This window comes from Melozone crissalis, unplaced genomic scaffold, assembly GCF_028551555.1.
Source record: "Melozone crissalis strain CALT ecotype California unplaced genomic scaffold, PUWL_Pcris_2 ptg000012l_1, whole genome shotgun sequence".
In the NCBI taxonomy this organism is placed as follows: Eukaryota; Metazoa; Chordata; class Aves; order Passeriformes; family Passerellidae; genus Melozone; species Melozone crissalis.
Window position 1 is genome coordinate 15,384,908 of NW_026535790.1, and position 27,461 is coordinate 15,412,368.

The window sequence follows — 27,461 nt, forward strand, 5'->3', positions numbered from 1 at the left end:
AAGCACGCCCAGACTTCCCAGAGACCTCCAGCTGAACTGGAGAGGGAGCAGAGCCAGACTGGGAGGCTCCCACAGCTGCAGTGCCCTCAGGGCATGGCACAGAGGTGACAGATCATCTGTGGCTCTGCTGCTGATGGAGAAATGCAGACCCTGACTCCATTAATCCCCAGCAGAGCTGGGAGCAGACCCCACACTCCCTGCTCCCACAGCCCAGCACTCTGCTCTTGTGAGCAGGTCCCTCTTGCTGACTAAAAAACCCTCTGAAATCTCTGCAGAAACAGCCTGGCTCTAGCTACACCTGCAAGCTGAGCCTCTGACCCTCGTCCAGGGATGGTGCCTGACCCAGGGACTGAAGGGGCTGGACAGGGCAGGTCCCTCCTCACTCCAGCAGTGCCTCCTGACCAGCCTGTGGCAGCAGGAAGGGTGAGACCAAGAGGTGCAGGCACAGCATCTGCCAGAAGCAGCCAGAGCTTGTACAGAGCATTTGGGGCAGTTACTGAGCAGCTTCCCAGGCTGTAGCTCTGGGGATGGGGAACTGGAAAAAACAAGACTGCAAACTCCAAGACTTGGAGGGGTGGAACATCTCTACAGCTTCAGCCAGCTGCTGTAAGGATTAAGCAGGGCAAATCTGAACACCTCAAGGAACGACTACCTGGACAAGGCAAACCAAGGTAAGCACTGGCCTTTCCTAAGGCCTCCTGTGTCCTGGGGCACTGGACAGGCAGTGACCCCTCTCAGGAGGCCCTGCCTTACCTCAGGGGCTCCAGCTGAGCTGCCCTCCTGCTGGACAGCACCAGTGCAGGTGCCACATGCTGTGCCTGCAGCAGCTCACAGCCTGGCAGCTTAGCAGCAAGCAGTGCCCCCTGCCCCGAGGCAAACACGCCCTGGCAGCTCCAGGGGAGGGACAAACCCCCCAGGGCAGGGAAGGGTCCAGAGCAGCAGCAAACGAGCACTCACCACCCTCGTGTTCAGCAGCACTCTGCTCTCGGGGTCGGGGGTGGCCCTCAGCCCGCGGATGGGCTCCTCCACCTTGACGGTGACCGTGATGTTCTGCGAGCTCACGGCGTTCTCTGCCACCAGCACGTGGGTGCTGAGGCCCTCGCCGAGGCCGCCCAGCTGCAGCACAGCAAACCAGGTGTCGTTGCTGTCCCTGGCGCAGAGCGCGGCCACGGCCGCGGGGCAGGTGGCCACGAAGGGCACGCTGCTGCGGCCGTCCCCCAGGCAGCTGGCCGTGGCGTTGGTCCCCGAGGACAGCCTGAGCAGCAGCCAGGTGTGGTTGGTGGGCAGGTACACCCTGGAGCCCTGCGGGGCCGGGTGCAGCACGCGCAGGCCGGACACGCGCGAGGCCACGCGGAAGGAGCAGGACAGGTTGGCGCGGAAGAGCCCGTTGTCCACGCTGGCACGGAGCCTGTAGTGCCCGGGCTGCTCCAGCCCCGCGTTCCCGGGGCTCAGCACCGGCACCAGCTGCTCCTCAGCGTAGCGCACACGCACGGAGCACGCCCTGCGGGCACCCACGGGGCTGGGGGACGGCCCCGGGGCCCACCCCGAGGAGTTCCTGCCGGCCACGGAGCTGGCACTGCGCTGGCACTGCAGGAACGAGCCCGGGGCTGCGCTGTGCTGGATGCTGAAAACGTCCCCAGGCCTGACAAAGATGTTCTCATTGCTGAATGGGACCTGCAGAGAGAGAGGAGAGGGGTTTGGGTTAATGGCTCACGTCAAGAGCAGTCAGCAGCCAGCTCCTGCCCGGGCACAATGCTGGGTTTCCTGCCAGGTGGGACCAACAGAAAAGGTGCAGATCCCAACACAGCACAGGGAGACCTGTCACCACTCCACCCTCCTTGGCCTCTCTGAATCAAATGTGCCCACAGGGAAATCAGCTTTATGCTCCATCTCCACGGTGCTAATGCCATGGGAATAGCCTGTGGAATCTGCACAGCCTTGCCATGGAAACATGGAATGGTTTGGGTGGGAAGAGACCTCAAAACCCAACCTGGACCTCAAAACCCATCCTGTTCCACCCCCTGAATGGGCAGGGACACCCTCCAGCACCCCAGGCACAGCAGGGCACTGCAGGGAGCCTACAGCCCATGTGCCACTGGGACATCCTTTATTCCAATGGACTTGAGTGGCTCCATCTGCCACAGGGGAACAACCCAAACTCACCCAAACCCCCAGGAGAAAACTGCCCCACCCACCCACTGGTCCCAGCAGCAGCCACTGACCTGGTACTGGGTAGAGGGCCCAGCTGGCACCACAAAGAGGAACTCCTTGAGCAGCTCGTAGCTGGGCTGGCTGGTGTTGGGCTGCAGGGACCCGAGGGCAGGGCTGCTGCCAAAGGAGCTGCTGGCACACTCGCTCCCATTGCAGCAGCTGTTGTGGGATGAGCACAGGTTTGTCAAAGGACACCACTGGAAACCAGGAGGACACTCCAGCAGGGTCCAGTTCCCATCATCCTGAGCACTGGGGAAGGGTTCTGTGGCATTGTTTTCCTCCTGGTAGTCTGGAAGAAGTGAAAGAGAAATCAGTGATAGCCACTCTGGTGAGTAACACTATTAATGCACTCCTCTGCTCATAATTCACTCTTTTTTCCATTTTGGTGATGGCTCCACTCTTAGCAAAAGCTGCAACTGCAGCACATCCTGCTGCTACATAAATGTCCTCTTTTACTGGAAAAATCCACCAAGATCATTAAACCCAAAGTTGTCTCTTTTCCAGTGAGAACGTACGAATTTGCAATCTGAAAGGATCAGTGCTACAGCGAAAGCCTGTCCAAGTGAAAGCAAGAGCTGGCCTTGACATTGAAAACACATTAAGCAACTTTTCTGAAGTTAATGTTTCCATGTCAAAGTATCAGCTTGTCAGTGTCAGAAAAGATCCTTTAGTAACCAGCCAACCCCACGGCTACAACAAACATTCTGCTGCAGAATTAATTGTTGCCAAAACTGTGACTGTTGAGCTGTTGTACAAGGAATAAAAGGCTTTTTAGATTATCTCATCCATCAGGAAGAAATGGGCTCAGGAAAATGTTCTTCCTTGTTAACCCGTGGGGCCAGATGGACCAGAACACATTCCCCATTTGACATGTGCCTTCACAAAGCAAAAAGTACAGCTCAGAAGATTAATGAGCTTCTCCACATGGTCCTCACGCTCTCCTCATGCATGGAGAGAGGTTTCTCTCTGTTATTTTCTCCAGGATAACCACTGCTCCAAGGCTGTGGGTTCCACACTTTGTTCTCCTCCAGAAACAGAACCAAACCTCTGAGCCTTTAGGGGTCAGAGGAGCAGAGGGGCCACAAGGCCAGCCCCAGTTTGATGGTGTCACCTCCGACAGCCCCACCGGCATTGAGGAGCCTCCTCACCTTCTCCATCCAGCAGTCTGTGCAGCTGGAACCTCACTTGGACGGGCTGGTGCAGCTCCTGTGCCGCGAACTCCAGGGCAGTGAGGAAGCCGTGGTGCCTGAAGGGCAGCTCCGGGAACTCCAGCACCTGCAGAACACGCACAGCTCTCACCTGCCCGTGCCCCCAGGGCTCCCCAGGCAGCCCAGGAGGAGCAGAGCCCCCTCACCTCCGCAGCCTGCCACGGCTCTGCTGCCACGGCGTCGCTCACGTTCCTCAGGGCCTCCCGTGGGGCCAGCGCTGCGTCCCCCTCAAAGAAGTTCTCGGCGTTCAGGAGAACTCCTGTTTGCAAAGGAGATTTGGAACAAAGCCGCGAGGCCCAGCAGGGCCTCAGGGCATTCCCTCCACCCCATGAAGCTGCAGCAGGGCTTGGGCCACTCAGGAGAGCAGCAGCTCCATAATCCTGTATCTTCCTTCTCCTTACAGGTATCTCGATTTCTCTCTCATCCAGCACAAATAACATTTTCATTTGCAGCGTTCAGCAATTTTGACTTCTAGAAACCGTGCAAGTAATTCTCCCTTCCAACAACTAATAATTTGCCTGGAATTTCTGAGCACCAGGTGCACCTTCTCATCCTCCCTATGCCCCTGGACTTCTTGGGCAATGTGGCCACAACCAACTGGTTTCCAGCAGTGGCAAACACTGCTGGCTGGCTCTCTGGGGACTGGCCAGCTGCTGCTGCCCCTCTGGCCATGGCTTTTCCTTCTTAAATCAACCTTCTCCCCTGTTTCATGTCCATCCTACTTCTCTTTCTTACTTGTGCGGAAGATTTGGAAAGCTGAATAACCACAAACCTGCACAGCACATCACACCTCACCTAATCAACTTCTGAGCCACCCCAACATCTCCCAAAATACACAATGAAGGACAGCAAGCCACCAAGGCAGCAGCACGGCCTCAGATCCTGGCAGCAGCAGAGACTGCTCAAGTAAGAGGGAGAAGCTATTTCCAATGCTTTGCCTCAGAACTTTGCTACCCTCCCTGCTTCTGCTCATGGCAAAGACTGCAGTAAGCCAAACTCTTCCTTTTGGAACTTTGCTCCCCTGTCTCCTTCTGCTCATGGCAAAGATTGGAGTAAGCCAAACTCTTCATTTTGGGCTGAAGCTGGGTTTCTAGAAGTTGGGTTTGGGACTATTGCTGCGAGTCACTCATTCTGTAGTGATGCTCCGGAGGAGCCTCTCCGTGCACCCCTCTTTATCCTTCTTTATCCCTCTATATCCCTCTTTATCCTTATTTTGCACACCAGAGGCAGGGAGGGGAGCCCTGTCCAGCCCTGGGGGCAGCAGCAGGGCCCACCTGGTGGCTTGTACTCGCAGACATAGCTGTGCTTGGCCATGCACAGGTCGGTGTTGCACTGGCCCGTGGGGCCCATGCGCACGCAGTGGTCGGCGTTGGAGGGATGGGGCTCTCCTGGCAGCCAGTTCTGACAGCTCTCCAGATTGAATCCTTCCCCTCTCTGCTGCGCTCCAGGGCTTGCAAAATCATTGAATCCGATCCAGACATCCAGGCTCCTGCAAAAAAGGGGAAAAAAAGAAAAAAGAGAAAGAAGGGGGAGGGGGGATTTCAGGAAATCATGAGTATTAGAAAGAGCTGGGACAGCTGCCATCTATGGTTCTCTCTAAAAATATTAACAAAATAACAGCAGCTCCATCGGGGTGCCATGGGCTGCGTTTCATGGAGCCTTTTAATTACTGAAGGGTTTCAGTATCCACTGTACCAGCAGGACCTCAGTGCCCCTCCATAGCACAGCACTGCTCTCCTCCAGCCTTCCCAGCTCTGCCCCAAGAGCCTGGTGAGGGTGGGCAGGCCCTGGCACAGGTGCCCAGAGAAGCTGTGGCTGTCCCTGGATCCCTGGAAGCATCCAAGGCCAGGCTGGACAGGGTTTGGAGCAACCTGGGACGGTGGAAGCTGTTCCTGCCCATGAAAGGGGTGGAACTGGATGAGTTTTAAGATCCCTCCCAACCCAAACCACTCCATGATTCCATGGCTCAGGCTGATTTGCACTCTGTCACCACATGTCCCTCCCAGACTCTGCCCTGAGTCACCACCCCAGAGGGATAATCTGGTCACACAGAGCTGCCTGGGACAGCTGAATCCCTCAGGATATTTGTGCTTTTCCTGTGCACACCTGGGGGATTCACCACCAGCCCATTCTCCCCTGCAGGTGGGGCTGGCCCCAGCTGAAGATTAAAGCTCAGCAGGTTTAGGAGCTCTCCTGGATGCAGCTCCTGGGCATTATGAGCTCCTCAGGCACCATGGAAAGCAGCAGGCAGAGGGGACAAGCAGAGCTGGAGCACCGCAGACAGCTGAACCCCTCACACACTGCCAGGCTCCTCTGGGAGATGAAACATCCCTGCCCCATTTGGAAACTGGCTCAATCCCAGCACAGACCCTGGTGGAAAGTGCTGAGAGGTCTCTCCTGGCCACAAAGAGCCTGGAGAGCCGTTTCCAATCTCACCCAGCAGAAAGGGAAGCATTTGTTCCATATTAACTTCTATTAACTTCTCTACATTAACACCCTGCGCCCTCCCGAGCTCTCGGCTCCTCCACGCTCCCTCCTGCAGGTGGAAATCAATCCAGCCCTGCCCCTGCCTGCCCCAGAGTGCTCCCAGGGTGGTACCAAGGCAGACTGGGGAGATAACTGGTGCTAACTGGTGCCTCTCCACCCCCAGGCTCAGGCCAGATGAAATGATTCATGAGGTCAGGCTGAAAAACGATGACAAAAATAACTTGTTCCATGAATCAGTAGTTTTCACTGCAAATGAGATTAAAAAATAAATAAGGGCTGTGTTCTGCTCCTGAACCACTGGCAGGGAATGAGGGAGAGCAGGGTAGGAAACCGCCTGCCTGCTGCCATCAGGAAAACTCAGTGGAGATTTTCCTCTTCTAATTCCAGCTATGATCTAACTGCAAGTCATTAGGAAAAAAAAATCAAAAAGAAAGAAAGAAAGGAATAACTAAAAGACAAGCTGCTGGCTGGCTCCCTCCCTGCCCCACTGCCCAGCCCATTCCACTGCAGGGGAAACAGGAGGACTCTGAATAATCTTTCTATAAAGCAAGATGTGAGCTCTCCTCTGCCTCTGGGGAAGGACTGAGCTGCCCTGCTGGGGCAGGAGGAGCAGAACAAGCCTGGGGAGGCTTGGGAGGGCTCTCAGTGCTGCCCAGAGAGTGGGGTGCCCCGGATGGTCCCATCTCCTGCTTCTGCAGGCTGCTCCTGGGGAGCATCCCACACCAGCAGCAAGGCAGAGGAGACCTGCCCAGTGCCCTAATGAGAAACAGCCTCCTGCTTCTGCCATCTTCCCATCAGAAACTGCGGAAGAAGCTGCACGTTCCAAAAGCCTGCAGCTCGGCCCATTCGCCTTTTATCAGCAGGGAAATCACATCCTGGAGCTGCCTCCCCCGTGTTTATCTGCATGGATTAATAAAATAAACAGATGGGCTGGAGGGGGCTGGGGAGCTGAGGCTGTGGGGCAGCAGCTGGGGAACAGCCTGGTGGTTCCAGCAGCTCCACACGCGATTCCTGCACATCCCAGGAGCCATGGCCAGGTCAGTGTGACATCCCAGCAGCCATGGCCAGCTCAATGTGACATCCGAGCTCCTTGTCACATCCCAGCAGCCATGGCCAGCTCAATGTGACATCCCAGCAGCCATGGTCAGGTCATTGCCACATCCCAGCAGCCATGGCCATCTCCCTGCCACATCCCAGCAGCCATGGCCAGTTCCACATCCCATGGCCAGCTCCTCACCCACTGAGGGACAGCCTCCCTGCCCAGAGCAGGGAACACACGTTTGCACTCTGAGTTTGCAGCCCCGCGTGAGGGAACAGGGCAGGGGCACAGTTTGGGAAGAAGGAGCTGCCAGCCCTGGAGCCAGAGCGCTCACAGCCCACGTCACACGCAGCTGCTCCCCTCCATGTGCTTTCTGGGATGTGTTTGTGAGGAGCCCATCTCGCACAGCTGCGGCTGGGAGCGCTGACAAGGGCTGTGGGAGCTCTCCTGGTTGTGCTCCCTCCCCCGGAATGGCTGGCTGGAGAAAGGGCGCTCCGAGGGGCGGGTTTAATCACAGGCTGACACTTGCAGCACTCTCTGTTTATAAAGGCCAGTGCTGAGGCGGAACAGATGCTGCTGGAGAGGAGCACTGCTGCTTGCCAGGGCGAGACACAGGAGGGGAAAGGGTCTGGGCTCTGGGCTGCAGCCGTGTCTAAGGGCACAGGATCCCTTTTCACATTCCAGAGGCACCCACGGGCACAAACACAGGGCACACAAAGCCCACCAATCCCTCAATTCCCAGCTGTGATTCTTCCCAATCCTCTTCTTCCCATTCCTCCTCTTCCCTCCACAGCCTTAAAGGAAAGAATCCAAGCCCAGAAGGGCTCAAGCTCTGCTCGTTCCCCCTCTCTGTTCAGCAGCCTCACCCCCTCCATCTCCTCATACCCAGACCCCTCAGGAAGCCAAAACCTGTGCCCAGGTGATGCCAGCCCTTCCCCTGCTCGCTCACCTGATGACATGAGCAACCAGGAAGCTCTGGATGTCGGGGCTGCTGACGAAGGCCAGGTCCCCGTTGCCCAGCTCCTGGCAGTGCCGCTGCGCCTCCAGCCACTCCGCCTTCTCCACCACCAGCTGGTAGCAGTGGTTGTTCCCCGGGAAAACCAGCCCCTCAGGGGGGCACATGGGGTGAACTGCTGCACAAAGAACACAGGGGTGATGTCCTCTCTGTGGGCCACACAGCCCCGGAATGTGCCAGCCCTGGAGCCAGCACATCCCACCATCGCTGCTAAAGCACAGAACACAGCTCAGCCAGGGAGCCAGCACGCCCAGAGGAGCCAGCCCTCGCCGGGAGGAGAGGCAGAGGAGACCCCAGGAGCCAGTGCCACTGTTCCAGATTGCAAGGCAAGATTCTGTCACCACGTGTATGGCAGATTACCTTTGTCAAGTGGGCAGTTTGCCTTATCTCTCTGAGTGACCACATTCACACCTCCCTCGGGAGGGGACATTGCTGATAACAGCTATTGAATGTCACTGCATGACTGATAAGAACTACAGCATCCCATTGGGAGATGTGAGCCCAGAGGGAAGAGCCAAGCATTGCTGCCCAGATATAATCCAGAGGGAGGAGCCAAGCATTGCTACCCAGATATAATCCAGAGGTTTTTGAGACAGCAGCACGGCTTTCTCCACGGGATTCCCCAGAGGAACAGCAGCTGCCTCTTCTTCCACTGGATCTTCAGAGGAAGAACACATCCTTCCCTACAGGATTCCTGCTCCAACAGAACCACCCCTGACACTGCAGGAGGGCTGCAGCCACAATTCCAATGGGACTGCCACCAACATCCCACAGGGTGTCAGGTTGGGTTCTGACTCTGGCAGTGTTGTTCTAGTTTACTGCATTGTTTATTTTATCCTTTTATTTTCTTCCCTATTAAAGAACTGTTATTTCCTGCTCCCACATCTTTGCCTGAGAGCCTCTTAATTTAAAATTCATGGCAATTCAGAGGGGTGGGGAGGGATTCCATTTTCCATTCCAGGGGAGGCTCCTGCCTTCCTCAGCAGTCTCCTGTCTGTCCAAACCAAGAGAGCCACCTGCCCCAGCCCCCCAGGAGCCCTGCTCACCCCTGGCCAGCTCTCCAGGCCCCGCAGTGATCCCGTAGAGCACAGCCAGCCCCGTGCCGCCCCTGTTGCGGATCCGGATGTCCAGGCTCTCGTTGGCCACCACCAGGGAGGGACACAGCAGCTCCAGCTGCTGGGGTGGAGCCACCACCTCCACCTCCGCCTGCTCCTGCAGGAGCCTGGAGCCCAGCAGGAGCGTGGCAGTGACGTTGTAGCGGCCGGGTAAGGCGTAGCTGTGCGCGGCTGAGCGCGCAGTGGTGCTGAGAACCTCGCTGCGGTCCCCAAAGTCCCACAGTAAAGTGCTGGCAGCGATGGGAATACTGACATTGAGGAGCACGGGCTGCTGCAGGCTGTAGCGGGGCTGCAGGCCCGTGAGAGACACAGGCAGCTGGGCCTGGAAGGGCGAGGGGACGAGCGAGGGGCCGCCGCAGCCCAGCCCAGACACGTGCTCAGTGCAAAACGGCAAACAGCCGGAGGAAGAGTTCGTTCCGTGGGCAGCTCCACACAAACACTGCCCCTGGGGGCTGAAAGCCCCGTACTCCTGGTCCTGGGAGTAACACAGGGCACTGCAGGTCTCCTCAGTGAGGTTCCCAGGGTGCACAGACGTGAACAGGATGACAAGCTCAGCTTCTTCGGTGTCGTTTCCTGTCAGGCACGCGATGTACTGAGCTCCTGCAGGACAGAAGAGAAGATCTCTTGCAAAACAGACTCTGGGATGCCATGGGTTGGTGAGACCCTCCAAGAGAACCACCCCACACTCCTGGGAATGGAATTCTCCTGCTCAGCTCCTACTCTGAGCGTTTCCTTTTTGAGACTTGCCTGGGAAGTGTTTAATCCCCCAGCAACAGTTTCCAAACTCTTTATGCTAATTAGTGATGACAGAAATAACAAGCCAGTCACACAGATTTATGGAGCAGCAGCACTCAGTAAATAAAACAGGGCTTTGGAGAGCCTGACACTCCCATGGGACGTGGAGCCACTGAGTCTGACACTCAGAGGAGCCCACAGGACCTGCTGCCAAGTGAGACCATGACAAAAGGATGTCCTTTGGTGCTACCCTGGCTTGGTCAGTGCAGAACGTTTCACCATGTGCTGCCTGGGACCTCCAGCAGCAAACCCAAAACCAAACACCCTTGGGCAGTGGCACAGTGGGGAGACACTGACGGATCTCCACCAGGCACCTTCCTCCATGGGGAGAGCCACGAATCTCCCTCCTTTCAGGAAAACGTGGAGCTGCAGAGGAGGCAATGCCAGGCCCAGGGATGCCCACAGGAACAACACGAGCTGGGACAGGGAGCAGGGACACACATGGACACAGAGCCAGGCCCAGAGGAACAGCTCAGTCCCTGGCCTGCAGGGCTGGGACATTTCCCTGCCACAAACACCCAGGCAGGGCCTCCCTCTCCCCCTCGCCCTCTGCCCACGTGGCCCGGCCACGTTTGCGCTGCTGTTGCTACAACATCTCCCCCAAACATCCCAACAGCTCCAGCCCCGTGTGATCCTCCCAGATCAAACCCATCCAGCTGTCCAGCTTCCTCCACGGCCTTCCTGCAAATGCTGAGCCACTTCTCCTCAGAGCAGTCCCCGGAGAGGAGCACGGCACGGGAGCTGCTCTGGCTCCACCACCAGCCTGGCCATTCCTCATCCCCTGCCGGTCACTGAGAGCTGGCAGGGCTGGCAGGCTGTCCCAGCCTACTCCCATTACACTGAATTACCCAGAAGGCAGCCTCACATTATTGGCTTGAAGAAGTGCAAGAGGGAACAACTAATTATCAAGAGCAGCAACAGCGCCAAGTGTTTTTCCCTTTGATAATTCCTGCAAGATGCTGCAAGCTTTGCTGGGGGAAGAGGAACAACCGCCACCTGGATTTTGGTCCTGGGGAACACTGTGCCTCACCAGGCAGCTCAGCTGGCACCCACCAGCCTCAGCTGGGTCCTTCAGCCTCATCCCTCCATCCTCCTGTCACACAGCCCTGGCTCCTCATCCCTCCATCCTCCTGTCACACAGCCCTGGCTCCTCATCCCTGCATCCTCCTGTCACACAGCCCTGGCTCCTCATCCCTGCATCCTCCTGTCACACAGCTCCAAATTAAAGGAGATGCCTGCTGCCTGCCACAGGGAGCCCTTGCTCTCCCTCCCTCTCTCTTATTCTGGAATAACCGAGCATCCAGGCAGGATTAATTTCCTTAAGGCTCTCCCTTTTCCAGTGAATGCCATTTCTCCTGGCCAAGCAGTCAGTAAAATGCCCCTGGAGCAGTGGCTGTAGGTCAGGGCAGCGTTCATTCCCTCCCAAAGGGGAGCCCTGCCAGCTCAGCATGTCCCCAGTGCCATCACCTCCCATGAGGTTCCAGTGCTGGGAGTCACCCTGTTCAAAGCCTGGGGCTGCAGGTCACAGAGCCACTCCTGTGGTGTCTGCTCTGTGCTCAGGGCCAATCTCAGCCTTGCTGTGGCTGCCCTGGTCCTTGGGGCACAGTCTGTGTGACCAACACCTCATTCATTAGATCAGAACTGGCCACTGAAGGTGTGAGGAGGCCCCAGGTGCCCCTGAGGCCCCCCAGTCCCACTGAGCCAGCCCCATCCCAGCCCCTCCTTACCACAGGAGGCATTGAGGACCAGCACATCGAACAGGGACAGGTTGGCCACCTCGGGGGGGTGGGCACATCTCGTGTCTGATGCCTCAAGGACTCTCACTCTCCTGTCTTCCACCCAGCGGGGCAGCCAGGACAGCTTGCAGTCACAAACAAATGGATTCCAACTTAAGTTTCTGTCAGAGGGAGATCAGAACAAGTTAGAGATTAATGTGACATGTGCTAAGCTTTAATTACAGCAGTGTGCCGAGCCCTCCCTGCTCCCATCTGTGCCACTCCACTGAAAGGCTTTGGAATAACTGGGAGAGGAGTTAATGAATACGGAATCAAGCAATAATTAACGTGATTTTTCTAGAGGCTAGAATTAGGCAAGTACTCCAAGTACTTTTTTAACTCTACAAATAATTGTTGCAATTAGAAGCAAATGACAGACACAATCATATATCTAAAAAAATCTGCCATGCAAGAGCCCCAGGGTATGAGGGCAGCCTCTCCTGCTCGGGGAGACTATTTACAGCCCCATTAAAAAACAGCTAAGAGAATAAAATTCATCTGTCAAAAAAAGAAATGCAAAGTCAATGATAATCTCTCCATGTGGCAGTTCAATGAAAAGAGGGAAACTTTAATTGCAGCTAAGCTTGATCCAAGTTGGAGCCTCTGGCTCTCAGCTGTGAGCAGGACAGAGCTGGAGCTGTGTGTGCAGCTGATGCCAGCAGGGCTGGGTGCTCACGGGGCTCAGGCCTGACCCTGGGGCTGAAAGCAGCACTGTGCCACCAGGCTGAGCAGGGACAGCTCCCTGGGACACAGCCCTGGGGTTTGTGTCCTTCCAGAGCCACTGGGAGCCAAAGTGCAAAGCTGAGGACGCTCCTTGTGTCCTCAGGGACAGCGTGGGGCTGAGCTTTTCTCTCTCTTGCCAGGAGGGATTGCACAGGGTTAATCCTAATCCTGGGGTTAATCCTAGTCCTGGCTCATCCAGAGGCAGAACTGCCACTTGTGCTGTGACTTCAGGGACCTCTCCTGGAAATGTGTGCCTTCCCCTCACCTCCCTTCACTTAGCATCAAAAGACCTCAATTAAACAACAAAACTCAAATCACTTAAGGACAACCTCCTAAGTGACTTGGACAGTGAGTCAGGACCTACCATGCTGCAGGAACCACTGGGTGCCCCAGGCCCAAGGTGTGACCATGCCAACAGGACAGTGTGCCCATGGGCAGAGACAAGAACCTCAGCACAGCTGGCGTGGGAGAGGAGCCAGGAAGAGAAGAAGGCGGCAGCAGAGGTTGGAGATACCAGGAGACAGAGGCAGAGAGCAGAAAGAGGTCAGGACTGAAGGACAACAGGATCCAACAGCTTGGGAAAAGAACTGGAGACACCCCAAAAGCAGCTGCTTGGGTGGGCATCTGCCCAATATCTCTCCAAGCCAGCACAGCCATCCTCCACAGCAGGAAAGGAAGGGATGTTTCAAGGAAAGGTCCAAATAAAGAACTGGGAAACAAAGGAGATGAACTTACATTTCACTTAAATTAAATAAATTATCAAATATTCCATCTTCTAATGTAGAAATCTGGTTGTGGCTTATATCTCTGTAAAAGAGAGAAAAGTTCATCATGTTACAAGCAATTTCCTCATCAGTGCAGCTTTTCCCTGTGAGGGTGGGCAGGCCCTGGCACAGGTGTGGCTGCCCCTGGATCCCTGGCACGGCCCAAGGCCAGCCTGGATGGGGCTTGGAGCAATCTGGGACAGTGGAAAATGTACTTTAAGGGCTTTAAGGTCCCTTCCAGTACCAACAGACATCTTGTGATAATTCTCCTTCACCCGCCTTGAGCTCCTCTCCATCCAGCAGCACAGAGGGTCAAACCCTGCCCAGCTCCAAATGCCAATAATTCCCAAACCCCTGGAGTGAGCAGCTCAAGGCCCCAGGGAAGGAGCCCATGGACAGGAGCACGTGGGGATGGGGAGATGAGGAGGAGCAAGAACAAAGCAAACCAGTGCAACACGAGCCCATGCTGGGGGGCACTGGGGGGACTGGGGGGAACAGCAAGTACTTACAGCTTTGCCAGAGAAGTCAGGCTTCTGAACAGCTCAACATCTAAACCACTGATCCTGCTATTGGAAAGATTCCTAGGGAAAGAAAAAAAAAATCCATTTTCAGCCTTCGTTCAAGCCCGTTTTGTCACACCTCCACGAGCAGACCTCAGAAGAGCCTCTCTCCAAACCCCAGCCAGAATCCTGACTGGAAACGGGATGTGTTCAAGGCAGAGCATTTTTCCCAGCCAAAGAAAACACCTTTCCCAAAACCATAAAGCATTTGCTGCTCGCATAACCTGTAAAGAGAGATCAGGAGCCTCGGGATGTGCCCCCAGTCTGCAGCACACCTAGAGCAGTTACACCATGCCACACGTGGTACCAAATGTGATGCATCCTCTCAAAAGACATTCAAGTCTAATCTGTGCTCAAAGAAGTCATTAAGAAGTACTTTAGACTCAAGCAGTAATTAACTCAGAGACAAATTTATTATGAACTTCCAAGCGTGTTTCTCGTGCCAAAGCCCTGATCAGTAATTACACAATTGATGCGTCAACTCCGTGTTTTAAACAACTTTTTGTCTCTCTTTGGAAAAGCTTAAAATGGAAGAAAAATCAGCAATAAAGAATATTTTCCATTTGAAATCAGGACAGACTGTCATTCTAAAAGAACACTGCTCAAAAAATCTCCCAGTAACACCAAGAGCCTTCAGCTCACCCAAACCAATGTCCCTGTCCAGCCCAGCTGTCTCCTCACCCATCATCTTCCTCCCACATTTAAAAGTCACTCACAGAAACTAAAGTTTTGCTCATCATCTCCACTTGTTCCCAATAAACCTCACCATTCATTTTCAGAAAAATCTCCTTTGGCCTAAACTTCCTTTCAGCAGCACCAAAACCCTTCCTCCAAGCCCATGAATGGTTCTGACCCTTCATGGATTCCTGGCTGAGCTCCCAGGAGAGCACAGGGCTGGACACACTTTGCCATCTCCTTCCTCACCTTTTTCCTACAAACACCTCCCCTCGCTTCTCCTGGCTGTCTCAGCTGTTATTCCCACCCCTTAATCAATTATTTCTTGGTTTGATCTGACATTTAAACTTCATTTATCCAAATGAAAAGAATTCTGCCAAACTGGCAGGAAAACGACGTGCGATTCCAGGAAACTGGGGATAAGTGACAGGGATGGATGGCTCTTTAAAAGGTTTATTTTCCCTGGTCTTGCTGTCTGGGACTTATTTGCCAAGCTGAGACTGGATTCAGAAGAGTTCACCAGCAACTCCAATACAGAAGCCCAAGAAATGTGCAAAATACCAGCTCAGTAAATACACTGGAAAAAGGACATTAATAAAAATATTGGATTATGCCAGCGATCAGAGCAGCAGGGACAGCAGTGCTGGAGCACAGAGCACCCCTGGCTGAGCCCCACTCTGCACAGGGACAGCAAAGCCACCCCAAACCTGCTTCCAGCTCCCACTGAAGATGACACAGAGACAGCTGGGAGTGGACCCAGGTGCTCCAGCCAGGACAGACCCTCCTTGGGGATACCCCAGCTCCATCTCCCTGGAGCATTTCTGTACCCTGAACCCCTCTGGCCCTGCTGCACCCGTGTGGGGAAGGACCAGACCCCCAAGAGCCACCCTACAGGGAGAGCAGCACAAATATTCCCCTTCTGCTCTGCAATACCTGGAAATCGCCCATTTGGTTTTTAGGCAGCACCTCAAGTCCAAGGAAAGGAAATGGGAGTTCCAGCTCAGATGCCTTCCTGCTCCTCGCCCAGACAAGCAAAACCTCCAAAACAAGCCATTCAGCTGCTGCAAAAACAGGGCTCTGCCATGTCCCAGAGCCTCTTCCAAGGTGCTCCTTGGCTGCAGGGGAGTGTGGGGCAAGGGGAGCTGGGGAAGGCGTCAGACACTGGGATCCTGTTTGGGGAGCCAGCACTGCTGTGGCTCACAGCTGGAGAGGGCTCCTGCGCCTTGCTGCCCTTTACCTGCTGACAAAGGAGACGTCAGGTGGCATCCTGCACATCCTCCACTCCCTGCTGGTATCAGGTGTGATGAGCTGATCAGTGATGATCGGTGATGATCAGTGATGAGCTGATCAGTGATGATCCACGATAAGCTGAGCTCATCACCCCAGACCTGCACTGCCCCTTCCCAGGGCAGTAACACCCCTCAAACCTTTCCCCTTCACAGCTGACAGCCCCAGTCTGCTCAACCTTCAGGGCTAACAGCCCCCTCCAACACCTCCAAGTTTTCCAGGTTCCTGGGTGGTTGCTGAGGAAAAACAGTATTGTGCCTATTTTAGCCCTGCCTTCCCTGATTTTCATCTCCAGTATGTTTTACCAACATTTTCTTTAAGACCACCCTGAGCCAGAGCCCAATGCGCAGAGATCTCCCAGGGGAGAGCTGGGCTCAGCTCCATTGGCTGAACCCCTGGAGGCTGCAATTAACCCAAACTCTGTCACTCCAGCTCAGGTGCTGCCCAGGGATCCCCAGCCCTTGTCTCCAGACCCTGCTGAGCTCCCTCCAGGCCAGGCTGGCACCCCCTGGTACCCACAAACCAGGGCACCTCCTTGCTGTTTCCTTGCCCTCATGATGCCATGAGGAACTGCTATAAAACCCCTCCGTTTTCATCTCCCTGACCTGCTGGGTGCAGAGGGAAGCAGAGCTGCTGTGGCAGGACAGCACAGCTGGGAGGATGTGGAAACCTCCAGCCAGGAGCTGCCCTCTCCCCCTGCTCCCTCTGCACCAGGCATGGAAAACCATCCATCATTCTGCCTCCCTGGCATGGGAGAGGTGCCTGGGCTGCAGAGAAAAACACAAACCAGGAAGCCCTGAGCAATGAAAGGCAGGGCAAGGCTGTGGGACACAGCTCCCAAACTGCCACGACTGCGTTTTCCCAGCCCACTGCCAGGCCAGAGGAAATTCAGAGCAGGTTCGAGGCAGAGCTGGAGCCAGCAGCAAACAAGGCTCTCCATTGACATTCCCCGCACACACAGCCCGACGCCCTCCTCACGAGGAGAAGGGAAAAATGTCCTTTGCTCTGGCTTGGGGGGCTTGGGGAACACGCTGTGCCTCCTGGAAAGGGCAGCCACGAGTCACAGCTGCTCAAATGGAGCCATGCAATGTCACTCTGTGGGACATGGGGCACCAGAACTCACCAAGCCACAGCACAGGACACAAACTGTGTCACTGAGAGCTCCCCACACTGCCACGCTCCACTCCCAGCCCAGCTAAGGGAGAGATTCAAGCGCTCTGGAAAAGGGAGGTGCTTTAGTGAGGAAGGTGAAGCTTTGGGAAATAAGGGAATATTCAGTAATGAGGGCATCAGCCTGAGCCTTGGGAGCCTTCAGCTCCATCCCAGCCCTGCCAGGACTCGCTGTGTGATGCTGGGAGCATCCCTGAGCTGTCATACCCACAGGGAGGGTGAGGGTGGATCCAGCACACACAGCACCAGCCCGACCTGCTGCCCATGGAATGGGGGAATTCTGGGGGAAAAGCACCAAGAACTGGCTCCTTTCTCAGCTGCAGCAGTGTCAATGGAGGAGGGAGGGAATGAGAGGACTGAGGGCAGCAGGAGGGCTCAGTGGCACCCCTCCATCCCTCTCTGATGCCCAGCAGCCCCCTCAGGGCCAGCCCAGGGGTGAATCCTGCCCACTGCCATGGCCAGGCTGGGTTTGGGCACTGCTGTTTGCTCCTTCCTTCCACGGAACACAGAACGCTCAGCAGAGCACGGGCGGCCCCGCTGCCAAGGCTGATGTCATGCTCTCGTTATGTCATTTGTGGGCTCTGCCTCCATCTCACCAAAAGGGAGGGAGGCAGAGGCAGGGCAGAGCTTCCCCAGCCCCTCTGGTGCAGGGAGCCCTGCCAGAACAGTAATGGGAAAAGCATCCAGAGACGGAGAATGTCTGAGTGAGAGGAGCCTGTGGCTGGGGCAGAGCAGGGAGAGCAGCCCCAGGGCTGAGAGCTCAGCAGGGCCAAGGCTCCAGGTCTGAGAGCCACTGAGGCAAAGTGGAAAATTTTCCAGGGCAGAAACCCATTTTGATTTAGGCGAAATGTACATCTTTGAGTTAAGTCTGTAGCTTGAAACACAGCTATGTAGCCTGACTGCAAAGGCCTAGGCTCAGGGATTCAGTGAAGGACAGAGATAAGGGGGGGAGACAGAGGGTGATAGAGAGAGACAGAGACTGCTGTGAGTGCAGCTCAACCTGACCCAGGAATTCTTTCTGATAAAGAAGAACTAGCGGCAAATCTCACCTGAAATTCATAAAAATGAATATGCATGAACCTATTGTGAAATTGTATGCGTGTGTATCTGAGAGGGGGATAAAAAGGGACCTGAAGCCCCCAGAGGTACACGTGTCATTTTAGGGGAGTAATCTCCGCATGCGTCCGGCACTGCAATAATAAACATACTGGCTTTACAACTTTCACAAAGTGTGCAGTTTTTGGCTGTATCTCCACAAAACACCACCAGCAGGGCTGAGGCTCCTGAGGGCAGCAAAGCCCCAGAGGGCACAGGGAACACAGCTCCCAGCACTGCTCCCATTTCCTACCCCATCACGCAGCTGTGGCTGCCCCTGCATCCCTGGCAGCGCCCAGGCCAGGCTGGGGCACCCTGGCACAGCGGGAGGTGTCCCTGCCGTGGCAGGGGTGGCACCGGGTGGGCTCTGAGGTCCCTTTGAACCCAAAGCACTGCAGGACCCTGTGACAAGCCAGGCTGCACCGCTCCACACCCTGTGAGCAGCGACAACGAGGGACACAGGGACACGTGGGATGGCTGGCGAGGCACAGCCAAGCCCAGAGCTTCCAGAGCCTTCCACGGCCCGCCAGATCTGCCCAGAGATGCCCTGCAGAGCCCCAGGGCTGCCTCCAGGTTGCCATGGCAAACCCTTGCCTGTCTGCAGGAACAAAAGGCAGCACAGAGCTGACACACAGAACAGACTTTCCAGAAAAGAGCAGGAAAAACTCTGTGTGCTTTTGCCTGCCCGAGCCAGGAAAAATTACAGGTTTTTGCTGATCAGATTCCTTTTTTCCCTTCGTCTTTTGGCATGCACCTCTCCAAGGAAGCACTGCAGAAGCAGCAGCACTGGTGTGCAGAGGTGATGAGAGAGATTATTTCCACAAATGGCTCTGGAAATCTGGAAAGCCAGGGATTTTCCTGTGCGCTGGGCACAGGGAGCAATGCTGTGCTCCTGCAGGAGGGGCAGGGACACCCTCACAGCTCTCCTGCACCAGGAGCTCTCTGCCTTCCAACACAGGCAGGAGGGAAATGGCACACGGAGATATTCACCCCCAGTTATGGTTTCATGCTGAAGCAGGGATTTTCCAAGGCAAAAGGATTCCAGCTGCACCACACATCACCCCAAGAGCTGCAGCCCAGCACTGTCACAGACATCTTTTATGAAAAATCCTTTCCTTGGGGTTTTTTCTCCTGAGAAGCTGGGAGGCCTCAGGAACAAAATGCAAACAATGATTATCTGCTGCTGTGCAATGCAACAGGTGCATCTGTGATTGGTCTCATGTGGTTGTTTCTAATTAATGGCCAATCATAGCCAGCTGGCTCAGACTCTGTCCGAGACACAAGCCTTTGTTATCATTCTTTCTGATTCTATTCTTAGCCAGCCTTCTGATGAAACCTTTTCTTCTATCCTTCTAGTCTAGTTTTAATGTAATATATATATCATAAAATAATCAATCAGCCTTCTGAACCATGGGGTCAGATCCTTGTCTCCTCCCTCATCCAAGAACCCCTGTGAGCACGGTCCCACAGCACCAAGAGGGGCCTTTCCCTCCTCTCCCCGAGGCTGTCACATCACCAGGACAATTTATTTGTGCATTCTGAATTTACGAGTTTCAAATGCTGGCCCAAGTCCTCGCCTCTCTCTGAGGAATTCGCCCAAAAAAACTTTTCCGCAAGAATTCATCTAAAAATGGAATGTTTTAATTCCTACAGCAAAATCCTGATTGCTGATAGGAAATGCAAGGCGAGATGAGCATCCCTGCCACGTTCTGTACACCCTGTGCTCTCCCGAAGAGAGCAGAGCCCTCCCAAAGCCCCCTCACAGGGCCAGGGGTCTCTCCCAGCTCCTGCAGGACCACGAGCAGGTCACTCCATCACTGAGGGCTCCCCGAGCAGGTCACTCCATCACCGTGAGCAGGGGATGAAGCAACGCTGCTCCCTCAGCTCACAGCCCTGCCTCACCCTGCTCCAGCCTCTCCCTGAGCACCAGCACAACAAAAACAAACCCTTGGATCTGCAGGAATAAACCAAGGTTGGGGCCACAGGCTTTTCACAGCTCAGCAAAGGGGCAGTGAGAGCCTGACACAGCCAGGGCATCCCCCAGCACAGCCAGGGTGTCCCAGCCATGACCAGAGCATTGCAACCACAGCTATGGCACCCCTGCCACTGCCAGGGTGTCCCAGCCACAGCCAGGGCATCCCAATCACACCCAGGGCATCCCAAGCACACCCAGGGCATCCCAAGCACACCCAGGGCATGCCAAGCACAGCCAGAAGACCCTCACAATACCCAGGGCATCCCAACCTTGGCCAGGGCATCCCAATCACACCCTGGACACCCTCACAATAGCCAGGGCACCCCTGTCATGGCCAGGGCGTCCCAGCCACGGATGGAGCATTCCCAGCACGGCCAGGCAGCCCCAGCAGGGTCAGCAGAAGGGCTCCCTGCAGGTGGGAGCTGTCTGCAGAGCAGCTGTGCTCCAGGAGCAGCTCCTCAGAGCCCTGCAGGCAGCAGCTCCCCGCAGACCTTCCCAAATAAGGCTGTGGAGCCTGGATGGAGCCTGGAACACAGGGATGTGTGACCTCAGGCAGGACGTCAGGCTCTGGCAGGGCTGTCCTGCAGCCATGGCACCCTGTGCTCCATCCCTCTCCCTGCCCAGGGGGCTCCCAAAGCCAGGACCTGCAGCTCAGCTCCTTCCAAGTCATCCCCACCCTGAGCTGAGCCATCCCTGCATCCTCAACACCCAAACATGGAGCCAAAGGCAAAGGGGGCACTGGGGCATCACCAGGGGAGCTTGGGGAGGCCAGGAAGGGGACAGGGAGGGGGACAGAGGGATGGCACCAACCTCAGAGGTCCCTGCCACCCTCTGAGCCACCAGGAGCTGGCACTGCCTGGGCTGGCACCAGCTCTGCTCCTGCCCCCTCTGCCCAGGGCTGACCTCAGGTGGCACAAAGCAAGGAGAGAGCTCAGCACAGCCAGCCCTGTGCCAGCAGGGCCAGGAGGGGAAGAGCAGAGAGCTCCAGAACCCAAACACTGCAATCAAGCTGCTGTCCGCAATTAGCGCCGCACGCAAACGAGCTGTCTGCAGCTCCAGCCAGGGAAATGTCAGCCCTGCAAACACTCATCCGCCTCATGGAAAGTCTGCGGAGCAACCAGAGATGTGATAAATCCAACTATCTCCCCAGCACACGCGGCACAGCTCGAGCAGATCCTCCTGCAGCCCAAAGCCAACTGCTTTCCATGCCGATCCCATTTCTCCCCCCAAAATTCATCTGTGCCCTGTGTGCCAGCTCACAGCAACCCCAGTGCCCAGCTCTGCCCTCCTGAGAACCCAGCACGTGTCCCAGTCAGCCTTTGGGAGCCCAGGAACATCTGATTTCACCATAAAAAGGGAGCCCTCTGGAAGCTGTAATTTAGGGATTACACAGCTGAGCCACTCAGTGCTTCATCTTCCTTACACAAAATGAAGAGTTTTCAATAAATGTTTAGGTATTGCTGATATTAACTCACCACTGGGACAGGGAATGGCGTAGATAATCTTTGCATCCTGGTTTTTTATGACTCAATTTGTATTTCTTTTGTAAGTGAGGCTTTTCTATTGGAATAATTACTTTTCCTTGGACAGCTGTCCTCTAGGGATGTGAGAAACAGTAAATCCCAATTCTACCCAGCCCTAGCACTGTAAATTCTGCAGTGCACAGGAAAGGAGCCACAGGCAGGGCTCACAGGATGCAGGGGGCTCGGGATAATGCTGGACTGGTCACAGGGATGTGACACTGAGCTGGAGCCAGGGGACACGGAGAACTCCAGGAATCTTCCCAAAGATCTGCAAATACTGCTAAAGTCTGAATGTTTCCTTGGAAACCCCCTGGGCTATCTGTGTTTTGCACCCCAAAAGGAACAGGGGAGCAATTTGGGCATCACTGATACAGAATGAGACTCACAAACCAGGCTTGACCCTCCAAAACCCAGGGAGAACAGTAAAACCCTTCCTGCCACTTCTGAGCTGGGCTCAGAGCACAACCCAGCTGAGGCAATGTGAGACTGATAAGGCAGCCTCAGATCAAAAGGCATTTCTTCAAAGAGCTGGGAAATAACTCTGCCATTCCTCACACAGAGCAGCCAGTGGTTGTCAGGCACCAGCAGCACAAACAAAGGGAAAACAAAGCACAGGCAGCAAAACACAGCAACCACAGGGATCAGGGATTCTGGAACGGTTTAGGTGGAAAGGGACCTTCAGGATCACCCAGTGCCACCTCCTGCCACAGGCAGGGACACCTTCCATTAGCTCAGTGTGCTCCAAGCCCTGGAATGCACAAAGGATTGAGGATTTGGGAGAAACAGCAGCAAAGCCTCTCATGGCAGGTACAGCAGACACACATCCAGAAACACAGGAATGTCTCATGAAACACAGGGAAACAGCAGCAAATGTTGTTTTACCAACAACATTTCATTTAAGAGGCTCCACTTTTCAGGCTCTCACCAACACCCTCCAGCTCCAGCATGGGATGTTCCCTAAACACTGATGGGGAAAAGGACAAGAAGAAAGGAAAACCCACTGAGGTCCTGGCAGAGCATTGTGAGCAAAGGAAACCAACTCTGAGCAGGGTTTTGCAGCACAGCCTGTGCTGGAGAGCTGATGAGCCTCCTGATTTATTTTCTTCCTCCCAGAGGGAAAACTCACGGATCTGGGGCCGTCAGATTAGTGCTTGATATGTTTAAAAATAGCCCAAAGTAAACTTTGGTGCTGCTGTGTGAGGCTGAGCACAGCCCTGGGTTCACAGCCACTGCCTGGGACAGAAGAGCAGCAGGGCTGGGAGCACAAAAAGCAAAAAGTGCAGCAGGCTCAGACCCCAACCACAGCCAAAGCACAGCCCAGGGGTGCTTTCCACCCATGCCTCATGCCAACAGCTCAAATATTGAAAATCATTGGGTTCCACACAGGTTCCACACTCCTGTTCCTGCCCAAGCCCCAACAGGCACCCCCAGCCTTCCAGAGGACGCTCCCATCCCACATAAACACTGAGAATCACTCAAAGGTTTGGGTTGCAGCAAACTGATCTCGTGGGAAGTGTCCCTTCCCATGGCAGGGGGCTGGAACTGGATGGCCTGGAGGTGTTTTCCAACCCAAACAATCCTTTGGGTCAAGTCTGTCCTTCTATGAAACATCCTGGAGCCAGTGTTTAATCCCTTTAACATCTGTAGTGCTGCCTTTTTTCATTCCAATGTCACAAATGCATGTGACATTGAGTCAAAACTCAAAAACTTGACTCAGAATTCAAATTCTGACTTCTTGCAGAAATCAGAAGTGTATTACATCAACGTCAGCATCTTCTGCTCCTCCATCTGCAAAGTTACTTAAAAGGCAGAGGTTTGGGAGATCTTTTTTCCATAAGTGGATTTTCCACGTTGACTGCCACTAATTACACCGTGCCCTTTAATTTTTAGCTGATGCCATGCTAGGCACAGCATTGTTTCTCCCTGGGACAGAAAATCAGGACATTGGGCTAATGAGTGTTTGTACCACCCCATTCACCTTCTGTTAACACTGGCACCACGTTTGTTTTGATCCAGTCCCTGGGAATCTCCCCGAGGCCCTAAAATCCATTAAAAGTGAGCATTAGTAGCCCAGAGGACTCTTCAGCCAGATCTTTTAAAATTCTTGGATGCAAAATCTCTGAACTTGCTGGTTTAAGAAGGTCTAACATTAATAGCAGCTGTTTAACATCCTCCCCGGTTACTGTTGGAGTGGAAAGTGTTTCATCATCCTCATATGATACAAATACATCACCTGGCTTTTTCCCAAATAGAAAACAGAAATATTTACTGAGCAGTGCTGCCTTTTCTGTATCTTCATTGATAACTTGACCATGTTCATCTATTAACAGACCACTATCATCTAACTCCCTTAATTCCCAATACATTTGAAAAACTCTTTACTCTTCCCAACCTTGCTGGACAGAGACTTTGCCTTAAGATTCTTCTGCTTATCAGTGTTCAATGGGCTTGAGCTGAGCCCACACTGCTCATCACAACCAACATTTCTCTTTCCTATCTTATATATCTATTTTCTCTAAGAGCTTCCACTGCTCATCCAGGCTCTCACAATGCCAGAGGCAGAGTTTTGAGCATCCACAGCTTCTCTGGGCAGTATGTGCCCTGGAAGTGTTCCAGCACCCTCACAGGAAGAATTTCTCCCCAGAATCCCACCTAACCCTCCCTGTGCTGGTGTAAATCCATTCCCCCTTGTCCTGGCCCTCCCACATCCCTCTGCAGCTTTCCCTGTGTCCATCACTGACCCTTTAAGGGCTCCCCTTTAAGGACCTGATGCCCCAATGCTTTGTTCTCCCCTTCTTTGCAGTGGAGATGATAAGGAAAGAGAAAATTAGAGAAGTAAAAAATATTAATGCTCCGCTGTATCATCCTATTAAAAGAGGACCAGCCCTACCACATATCCCTCAGGGATGGTTACAGCCTTAATTTGAAGCTCCTTAATTTGAAGCTGTTCCATAAAAAGCAATTTTCAGCCTTCTCCACTCTCCATGCAATCTATTTTTCTGTGCAATTAAACCCCATCTTCCCATTTTCTCTAATTCTGGCACATCCACAGCAGCTGCTTTGTCCTTGACACGCACAACCCTGGATACCTGTGGGAGGTTAATGATGGAACCCCAGAATGGTTTGGGTTGGAAGGGACCTTAAAGCCCATCCAGCTCCAATCCCAATGCCTTCCACTATCCCAGGGTGCTCCCAGCCCTGTCCAACGTGGCCTTGGACACTGCCAGGGATGGGCAAACTGTGCCAGGGCCTCGCCACCCTCTGAGTCAAGGATTTATTCCCAGTATCCCATCAAACCCTGCCCTCTTGCAGTTCAGAACCAACAGAACCCAGAATGGTCTGGGTTGGAAGCGACCACGTCATCCCAAGCCACCTTATCTGCACCCAGCCAGCCAAAGCTTGCACAACCCCTCCAGAAATCAGGAATCTGTGGGACTGTGTAGGACCCCCGAGGGACCCCTCTGTGACCACCCCAGCCCAGAACCTCCCTGGGCTCCAGCAGAGCCTGGGTTTCCATGCCCAGGGCCGGGCACCTCCATGGGCCCTGTGTGTGAGTGTTTGTTTGGGATTTTGTGAATAGGGCTGCTCAGCACGCTGAGTCCTCCCCGCAGGGCTGATGTGTTAGAGCCCATTGGCTCCCTATTCCCCGAAGGAAACATCTGCACATTCCAGACACATTCTGTAACGGGAGTGAAACCCATCCTTGAAGTGAAATTTTACAGCCTCCACAGCGCAAAGTAACGATCGCTGGCAAGGGCCACTGGAAAAGTCATGTTTAAAATATTATTACAGGGAAGCGGCTGCCAGAGCCTCAAATTAATCACTTGAACGTGTCTCTGGTGCGTTATGTAACGCTGGGCCAGCTCCTGCCTGGAGCTCTGCTCTGGCCACATCCCTCTGTCCAGTTCTGCTCCATCCACATCCCACTGTCCAGTTCTGCTCCATCCACATCCCACTGTCCAGTTCTGCTCCATCCACATCCCACTGTCCAGCTCTGCTCTGGCCACATCCCCCTGTCCATCCTGCTCTGATCAGATCCCTCTGTCCAGCTCCCCTGTCCTCCCCCAGAGCCAGGCTCCCACTGCTGACATCCCCTTGGGGACCACATCTCTTCCAGGTGACCAACCTTTTCTTGTGCTAAAGGAAACCCCAGGAGAGACAAGGAGCAGGGGTGTTTCTCCATCCCCTCTGAAAAGCACCAATTTGTCACAGCAGCAAGAGGAGCTGCTTTCTCACTGTGGCCCTACAGGCTTGCTATTTAAACTGGTTTGCTGGTTAAACGGGTCTGCTGGTTAAACTGGTCTGTTGGTTAAACTGGTTTGTGGTGGCCCACCTGGCGTGGCCGTGGGCAGGTGACAGAACAGGGACATTGTCCCCTCCTCGTGCAGTGATCACTAGCTGGCAGGATGCAAATGTGATAACAATGCAATTGATGCACAAAATAAAACTTTAAAAAGCCTCTGAAGGAAAGCAGGAGCACCAAGAGCAGTGGGTGCAGAGCCAGCTCCAGGGCAGCGAGGAAGGAAAGGCACCAGGGAGAATCCTGCAGGCCCTCAGGAGGGATGTTCCCCCCCAGAAACAAGCACAGAACTCTCTGCCCACCAGGCTGAAGGCACCACACATGAGGCAGAAACGTTGCAGATGAGGATGTCTCCATCTCTGCTGTTCCAGCCCTTCCAGGTGCAAGCCATGCCCAATTCCAGGGGCAGCAGAGGTGCTCTGGTGACAGGTAGCTCTGAGTCCTGGGTGGTCTCTGTGCAGAAGTCCCTCCTGAAGCTTGAGATAACAGCGTTTCCAGGAATCCAAGGGAGAAAGGGCTTCCAAGTTTAGTTGTAAACATCTCTCCAGCACAAAGGCCCCATAACTCAAAGTCAGGCCCACAAATCCCTACTGGAACAGAAACACTCGAGGAATTCCTTAAGCAGCAGCTCTGGTGGATGCTCAGGGCTGTAAATCAGAGGGCAGGGCAGAGCCCAGAGCAGGGACAGACAGGGCACAGGGACCTGGCCTGGAGATGCCACAGCACAGGCTTCCCCTAATCCCCGATTCGAGCTCCCCCAGCCTTTTCCAAACGTGGTTGTTTGGGTTGGAGGGCTCTGCTCTCAATGCTTTTGCAGCATGTTCAGTATGGAACCTTAAATATCTTCCTTCTGAAAACAAAACCCGATTAGAATCCAATATAGAGCTGCTGGTTCCCGTACAAAGCCATTTGCATGTTTCTGGCATTAATAACGTGTGTGGTTGGGCTGCTTCCTTTCAGCATTAGGAAGTCTTCTGTGATGCAGTCAGAATATTTCTGCTTCAAGAACGCTGATGCTCAGAGGCCCAGGGTAGGTACAGAGGAAAGGAGCAGCTTGCCTGGGCCTCAGCTGCCCCTCTAGGAGACCTTCAGAACAGGTTTGGGAGACAGAAAACCATCTGATCCCTGCAAAGCTCACAGAATCCTGGAATGGCTTGGGTGGGAAAGGAACTCAAAGCCCATCCAGTTCCACCCCCTGGAATGGCAGGGACACCTTCCACTAACCCAGGGTGCTCCAAGCACCATCCAGCCTGGCCTTGGACACTTCCACACCTTCTCAGGGAGGAATTTCACCCCAATATCCCACCTAAATCTGCTCCTCAGAGTGCTCTCAAGTCAGAGCACGTGCAGGTGATGCACATTTCTGGTTCTCTCTCAGCTGGAGTGTCCCAGGCCAGGCTGGACGGGGCCTGACCAACCTGCTCTAGTGGAAGGTGTCCCTCAATGAGATGGTCTTTAAGGTCCAGCCCAAAGCACCCCATTGTTCTGTGATTTTTCTCTGAGGAATCAGAGGAAGGATAATTCCATTCACTTCAGACTGCAATCCTGTCAGGGATCTGTCAAAGGGAGGATCACCACAGTGCCTGTTCCCCTCTCTCACAGCACCAATGCCTCTAATCCTTTTATAGGAACGTCATTATGGGGAATAAACTGTCTAGAGGGGAAAAAAGAGAAAAGTCTTGCAACTCTGCTAATCTCCTTAATGATTTAATACCTGCAAATACTACTGGGAGGGATCCCTGAT

The 27,461-nt window shown here is 54.3% G+C and overlaps 1 protein-coding gene across 1 annotated transcript in view; it reads right to left on the reverse strand.

Moving 5' to 3' along the window:
- The window catches only part of PKD1 (polycystin 1, transient receptor potential channel interacting), a 72,450-nt gene that overhangs the window by 30,021 nt on the left and 14,968 nt on the right, over positions 1-27,461 (reverse strand). Inside the window, exons 2-11 of the mRNA XM_054271046.1 lie at positions 13,642-13,713; positions 13,104-13,175; positions 11,598-11,767; positions 9,007-9,675; positions 7,895-8,078; positions 4,694-4,908; positions 3,566-3,678; positions 3,360-3,486; positions 2,223-2,500; positions 958-1,674 (exon numbers count right to left, since the gene is read on the reverse strand). Coding sequence (XP_054127021.1) covers positions 958-1,674; positions 2,223-2,500; positions 3,360-3,486; positions 3,566-3,678; positions 4,694-4,908; positions 7,895-8,078; positions 9,007-9,675; positions 11,598-11,767; positions 13,104-13,175; positions 13,642-13,713 — 2,617 coding nt within the window. The remainder of the gene's footprint in view (positions 1-957; positions 1,675-2,222; positions 2,501-3,359; positions 3,487-3,565; positions 3,679-4,693; positions 4,909-7,894; positions 8,079-9,006; positions 9,676-11,597; positions 11,768-13,103; positions 13,176-13,641; positions 13,714-27,461) is intronic.